This window comes from Montipora foliosa, chromosome 6, assembly GCF_036669935.1.
Source record: "Montipora foliosa isolate CH-2021 chromosome 6, ASM3666993v2, whole genome shotgun sequence".
NCBI classification, from domain to species: Eukaryota; Metazoa; Cnidaria; class Anthozoa; order Scleractinia; family Acroporidae; genus Montipora; species Montipora foliosa.
The window spans coordinates 38,173,777-38,181,276 of record NC_090874.1 but is presented as its reverse complement, the minus strand read 5'-3'; the positions used below and the strand labels follow the sequence as shown (position 1 = coordinate 38,181,276).

The window sequence follows — 7,500 nt, the reverse complement described above, 5'->3', positions numbered from 1 at the left end:
CTGCTGACCCAAAGGCTGTGACACTGGTATACTGCTTAAAGCCTGTGCCTAGCTGAGTAATCGTTAACCCAAAGGCATGGAGGTCGAAAACCAAGTGGTACAAAACCACTAAGCCTGTACACTGTTACGCTTGAAAACATCCAAGCTCAAAGACCGCTAAATGCATAGACACCGATAAGCTATGGGAGAGCGCACTTGAGCATAGAGAGAATGGTTGGACGACTAAGCTCTACCATGCAAGAACCATACTGCCTGCACCTGTGTGTAAGACTACTGATATGCCAGCCGCATCACTGGTATACGACTGAAAACCATGAGCCTGTGCTTGGGTGAGTAACTCCTAAACACAAAGGCTTGGAAAAAACTACGCTTGAATGCTGATCCGCCCGCCAGCTTGAAGACCGTTGCACACATATCCAGCTATGAGCTATAGGATATAGTACTGAGAGTACCACCAGTGGCTGGACAACTTCTTGGCTCCACCATAATCCCTCGATTCGCTCTGACGAAGGGCTAACGCTCGAAACGTCAGCTTTTAGAATCTCTGTACGGTGGCCAATTTACATTATCAACTCCGTTGATAAAACCAAATTTTTGTATACTACTTCCCCACCGACGCAGCACCACAGTTTCTTTAGAAACTACTCCTTCATTCATTTGATATATACTTCAGTTGATCATAATCAACGTTGAGTGTGAACACCGCTTAAGTAACAGTGGGTAATAATCGAGCTGATGGCCTAAAGCAAAGCTATAAACAAACTGCAAACACGAGAGAGCCTATGAAACAGCCGTAAGTTGATGTTAACGATCAAAGGCTGACAGAATACAACCAAGACGTTTAAAATGACAACGCTCTACGCCACGCAACAACTGAGAAAGCTTGATCCTAAGTCAAAACGCATCAAAACCCTCACCAATATAACTGTGCAGCGGATTCGATCTCCTCGATCGGCCGCAGACAGGTTTCCTACCTGGTAAAGCTTGTAATTTTTAAAAGAATCAGAGATGGCCAAATGTCAAGCCGGGTTGTACGACCGCAGCGCCAAACCAAAATCTGTGTGATCATTGGCTTAACCCAATGGAGAAGGGGGGCCTGCACGAGATCTTGATGATAGCAAAACGCCAACTGAAGCTGCGTGAACTGAAGTGGGCAAAAGTCAAGGGCACCCAACGAGCAAATTAAGCCAAAAGCCTTTGAAAGATATTTATAGGCTCCTTGTAATGTATGAAGACTGTCCAGACAGATGTTTTTATAACCTAGGAGAATTTGATTTGTTCGGATGTCTTAGCTGAAAATTAATGAAAATTAAAGTGTCCGAACATTTTAGGGAACGGTATCTTCATTTCAGAAATTGCTAGCTGAACGTTACCTTTCAGGGAACAATTTGCTCATCCGAAACTGTTAGGTGACCTTTTTAAGTGCTAAGCGACTACTTTTCCCTCGTTGCCGAATCTTTTCGGTGATGTTTTAGTAAAGAAATCTACAGCTGTTTGCAACGTAAAACCGAAATTCTTAGAAAAGTTTGATTCTCCCGAACACATATTTCACCGAAGACTATCGTTGGGTGCCCCTGAAAATTGAAGCTACCAGAATCCAACATGGCGGCCATCCCGACACGAAGGTACAGTATCGATGTAGGTACGCAAGATCTTGAGTTCCCCCAAACTGGACCCGAAAGAACCCTGAGACTGCGCGGAAGGCAGTTTTTTAACAAATCTATGTAATGACGAAAGGAGATGGAGGGAAAAAAACCGCTAAATGCTCCACACAAAATGCTCCTTCCCGCCACACCGATGAATAAGCTGTGCCACGCAAAGCACAAGGAATCCAACGAATGCGCAAGTATAGCAAAACCATAGGCAACAATTGACTGCAGTCGCTCCTAGTTGTTAACTAACCTCATTAAAATAGGCTTTACAATAAATAGGCTCTCATATTAACAGGCTGGAAATTGTGCCTGCATGAGTTGCTTTTGTGACTAAAGAATAAAAGATTTCGATCAGTCAAAACTTTGCGTCCAGTTTTTAAGTCTAGCTCAATAATACAAAGTCAGATTTGCTACTCAATGTCATTCAGTTTCTTCTTATTAAGCTGAACACGGTGCTTTTCAAGAACTGTTTCTGATGTGCTCTTTTTAGTGACAATGGAAACAAGACCAAAGCAATAACCTCTTCTACTCATTGTTAACTTTCCTCTTTATTTCCAGCCTTGATATACTCACATAACTATGATATACTGGAACTGCAGAATGAACATGAAGTAAAACTAAGAAAGATAATTGCAGTAAGATAAGCAATGTATATTGTAAGTAGTTGCAAGGGAGACTGAAAATATCAAGGCTCAAACAGGATTTTTCTAGGCTTGCTTACAACCACTTTAACATTTTTACCTTCCCGCAATGATCTTCCTAACTTTCATTTCAAAGTAGGCTGTTTGGCCACCTACCATACTCGCTGACTTTCCACCTAGTGTAATTTGAGATTGCATGACACTGTCCGAATGTAGTACAGGTACCACACTGGTTGAATGGTGTGCAGTTCTGGTCTTTAGCTTGATAGTTATTACAGGTTTCACTTGGTATACCATCATTCTTAGCATATTCATAGACACCTATCATTCCACCTCCTTCACAAGTGCCTGCATTTCCTGTTAGGGGTGAGATAACAAGACATGATGCATAATTCAAATGATTAGATAAATTTTGAAGTACAGAGGATACAACGAACTTGGCATCCAGAAATACACACATGTATACATACGATCCTAACTTCCACTTAAATTTCAGAGCACCCATCTTCCCTGAGCAAAATTTAACACATTAGATAAAACCACAAGTTTCAAATTTGTACATTGTATTATTGTCTTAAAAGTATTAGGAGAGGTTGTTCCAGTATTTCGCACCTGGATCATACATGCACTGAACGTTGCATTAAAATCCAGGGCTTCAACAGAGTTTAGATTCATCAGATGGAATCTAAATTTTCAGGCTTTTTTAATGACTTAATAGACAATATACGTTATAAGAATTGTTTCTTAGTTCCACTGCACTCCCTCGCTAAGAGAAGGATTGTTTTCGTTGGTAAAGGTTTAATGTAAGACAAGCAAAAAGGTCTTGTCACTAACCACAATCAATGACATTCTGAACTGACAGGAGATTACTAGGCCATTTTCCTTTCCTAAGGATGTTGATTCTGTCAGACATTGCACTGGTGGTGCCATGAGCCCAACACGAGCCACAATACTGAGGAATGTGTTGGTTCCGTGTCACACTTGCAAGGTTCCCCAATTCTGGTGTCGCTCTCCAATCCCACTGTTTGGGAATGTCACTGGCACTCAGATAAGTATGAGGGCGTGGTGTTTTACTGTGTTGGCCGAAAAAGCAATTTAGCATGAGCATTCATGGCATTATTACCTGTATACTGCATTTCAAATGGGAATTACCGCCCTCTGATTATGCCCATGGATACTGGCCACTGATGAGTGCCACAATTTGGTACTTAATTACACCTTGTTAAAAAAAAGAAATTGTACCAAAAAAGTTGATTTATTGCTTAACCCTTTGACGCCCAAACCGGCCTAAACTGGCCAGACCATTTTACTCGTCAATGGGGAACCCCTGGGGTCAATGGGTTAACAGCGGTTCTTAATCAGTACCAGGCACATATGACAACAATGCAACTATGAGAGATTTAACACCACAATAAAAAGATCCTGTCATTAACTTTTCTCTAGCCAACTTGCTTGCTTGTTGTTTGTGTCCATGTTTGTCAAAAAAAGACAATATTGCTCAAATTAAGTAATTAAGTAAAACTACATATGATCCTCGCAGCTATGGACGCAATTTAGGCACGTGTGTAGACAAGCCTTCTCTACGCAATTGCTAAAATTTTGTCCTTAGCTTCGGGGATCATAGCCTCAATTGATCTCATATCCGCAGCTCAGTATTATAAGATTCATTGATTGCTCAAATTGTCCAGATAAGTGGGAGGGTCACTTTTATCTTTAGAATGGAACTTTCAAACATAAGTTCATGAGTTCCCTTGATGAGCCAGTTGAGCTATGGGACAAATGTAAGATATAATTTGATTGTTTAAATAAAAAAGGGGGAAGGATGCTTATCAGTGGGTATGTATATGCGGGGAGACTTAGATTTCCAGTACCCTAGAAGGGACTTGGTAACAGTCTAGAAATTGTGCACAGGTGGTGATAGCCAGGGTGCGACGAAAGTGCTCTCCGATAGCCCGGGGCTAGTGGAATGACTTGTCGGGCCAGCGTTTTCTTATCATAGCTTGCCCAATGGGCAAGCACCATTGGTTCCTCTTTTCTGATGATGAATTGAGCTGTTATACCAAAAAGTGTGTAGCAGAAAGCTCCTGAGAAAATGATAACGTTATGAGGCCAAAATATCATAGTGTGACAACATCTTGCACCGCATTTTAGTTGTGTCTGTAAATAACGTCATGACTTTTTCTGCTTACATAAGCCACTGAAATATATTTTTTGAAATGACAACATTTGCCGACTGACAATCAGTCTAATTATATTCCAGCCACGTCGCGTTGCAGTGGATTTTCTCGGAAATTTAGGTGCGTTTCATTTCTATTTCAAAGCTGCCAATTCATTATTAAAACAAAAAAGGCCCACTTCGTGTAAAATTTAAAAAAACAAGAAAAAACTTGCTTGAAAAAGAGCTATCATCCAATAAAAAAATAAAAACAAAAACACGCAACTCGAGTAATTTAAAACATGATGTTTTCTCACTTCTGGAAGAGTTTGTCAGCTTGACGAGCTTTGAAGAGAATTTACTCCATGGAATGTCGACAGACTTCAGATTACAGTGGTAGTTTAATTGACCGATTGCAACATTCATGACATTCACAAAAATAACTGTGTTATGATTTCCGTAAATTTTTTGAAGTCGCAAAGAGAGTGGCCGACCACGGGCCCACATTGCTTTTCTTTCACTTGAATAAAGTTACTTTTTCTCACCTACTTGCAAACAGATTTTCTCATTGCATGTGTGTGTGTCGATGCGTGGGAGAGTCTACTTCCAAGCTCCCTCAATAGTAGCCTGTATGTTGTTTGGAGCATTTTCAGTGCTGATGAAGAGGGATTTTGAGTTTCAAAATTGCACAATTTTGCATAATTAAATAAGTCTGATTATTCTTTAGAAACAATTTAATTGCAGGCTAGCTCTTCAGATCTTCGGGTTAGTAACCTCAAGTAACAGCTTACCTGAAGTGCATACTCTTCTTTTCATTTTCGTCTCACCCTGGATAGCCCTTATTAATTGAAGTGACTAAGATGTGAGTTCAATGAGCCACATTATGCTGGATAGATGTTGGGAGGGAATGAGACGAGTGAAGTATTTATTTCCTTCCCAATCTCCCCTCATCTGATCCCCTTTCATCTCCTGGCTTAAAAAACGCAAGATGGCAGCCAAATCCCACTGAAATACACCTGAACTGGGGTGGTGAAATCGTAACTTTGAAACCTTCATTCATTGATTTACCCTTTCCCACAAAACATTCAGCTAAATATAGTAAATCGTACCGTTTCGGTAGGTCACAACGCTTCAAACGGTGAGTTTCGTAACGAAACACAGGGGTGCGAACTCCACTAAACTACAACTGAGAAAGCGAAAATTTTGCTGATTCATAATATATATTAATTAAATGAGAACAAAATTACGCAACGATATGAAAATTGTGAGCTGAACTATGCCTTAATGCTATCTGACTTATCCAACAAAGCAGCCTTAGAGCTAAATAACTAGTTCTCGACGAAAATGATTTCACAATTTGAAGGATTTCGCATTTTCATCAGCACGGAAGATCAGACCAAAATTGACTTACATAACTCCTACTTTCCCTTTGTCAAATTCAGGGTTGTAGCAAGCGTTGTGGTTGTATCTGCGGCTGGAGAACTTGAGACTCGAAGAAAATCCCAGTATGCTGAGCAATAGTAAAAGGAACTTCATTTTTAGGACGACTGAACGAACAAGTTGAAAACTGAAGTGCTTTCAGGAGGACAGGAAGACGCTTTTGTATCCGCCTCACGGGACTAACCCACGTGACTTTACCTTGACCCAGCTCACAATTGGACATCACGGTCAACATGGCGACTCCAAGTTTAATTTTTGCAGGTTGAGTAAAATTTTACGTTGATGGTTGGTGTGATAACCGAACGGTTTTTACCGACCCAATACATGTAAATGTAGTAATCATCTATAAATTTGGGAGACAAATCTGTAATGTGAGCAAACTTTTCTACAAAAAAAACAGAATACCTGCAATAATTTAATTAACTATTATTGGATGAGGTTGAGCATGTTAGCGATAATTATCAAGGCCAAAGTTTGTGTTATCTTCTGAAGCCGAAGGCTGAAGCGGATAACACAAACTGTGGCCTTGATAATTATCGCTAACATGCGAAAACCGAATTCAATAATTGTTTTATTATGCATATTCCTGAGCTGAGCTCCGCCATGACAAAACTGATCAAACTGCTGGTTAGTGTGTCAGGTGACGTCACTTCTGCATGCATAAAACTATTGTCTGTAGGTATGACGTCAATTCTACATATATAAAATCTATTGTTTGTAGGTATGACGTAAGAGAAATAGAGCAAGCAAGAATTAGCTGCGTGCTTATAGCCAATCAAAATCGAGCTGGTGACACCAATCTATAATAATGAAAGTTAAGCTGCTTGTGCGATTGTAAGGATAATATGTATATATTTTCTGTTTTACCAGTACCAGCTTTTTTATTATGTACGAACACAGATGTTTTCATTATTTCGCCTGTGCATGATTTGTTATTTCACTTTTGTATTATTATCACGTAAGAACACTTGAGGGTGTAACGGTCATTCACCCTGATAAAGGTAGCTGTTTGCCACCGAAATATAGGTGTTGTTGTTTAAAACTTGTCTTTTCTCTTGTGTTAAGGTATAAGTTTACCGAGAGAGTTTTTTAAACAATTTGTTGGATCACAGGCGGCCCAGAGTCGGAAGGTAAACAATTATAAGGATTTGTCTGGGATTTGTTTTTCTCTGCCCAACTATGGGTACACTTGCGTAGGTTTGCGCTCACCGTATGGAGGCTCAGTGAACCGTTGACCAGCCGTGTCAAAATTCGTTGTTAGCGAGCTTCGAAGGAGTTTGAAAATTTGAATATTTTTCGCTGTTTCTCAGCAATGGATACTCGCTGGACCTTGAAACTTGGTCAACGAGAAGTAAATTTATCCGTGTGGCCATCGCCCGAGTTTGAGCGTGACTGATGCCGGAGAGGTGTGATTTTTTCGGCAAGATCTGAGGTAAGTTAGAAATTACTTTCCGCACAAAAAGCGAGAAATTCACCACGACAATAAAGTACGGCTTTTTTATTGAGAACTTTTGCAGGTAAATATCTTTTTCAGTCTGTTATCGAGATTCCCATACAAATCCTTATAATTGTTTACCTTCCGACTCTGAGCCGCCTGTGGTTGGATGCTTGT

General features: G+C 40.2%; 1 protein-coding gene across 1 annotated transcript in view; it reads right to left on the bottom strand.

The window, feature by feature from the left end:
* Window positions 1-6,057, bottom strand: part of LOC138007293 (cathepsin Z-like) — an 11,673-nt gene extending 5,616 nt beyond the window's left edge. Inside the window, exons 1-3 of the mRNA XM_068854111.1 lie at window positions 5,860-6,057; window positions 3,128-3,366; window positions 2,450-2,650 (exon numbers count right to left, since the gene is read on the bottom strand). Coding sequence (XP_068710212.1) covers window positions 2,450-2,650; window positions 3,128-3,366; window positions 5,860-5,984 — 565 coding nt within the window. The 5' untranslated portion in view covers window positions 5,985-6,057. The remainder of the gene's footprint in view (window positions 1-2,449; window positions 2,651-3,127; window positions 3,367-5,859) is intronic.
* Window positions 6,058-7,500: the final 1,443 nt, after the last annotated feature.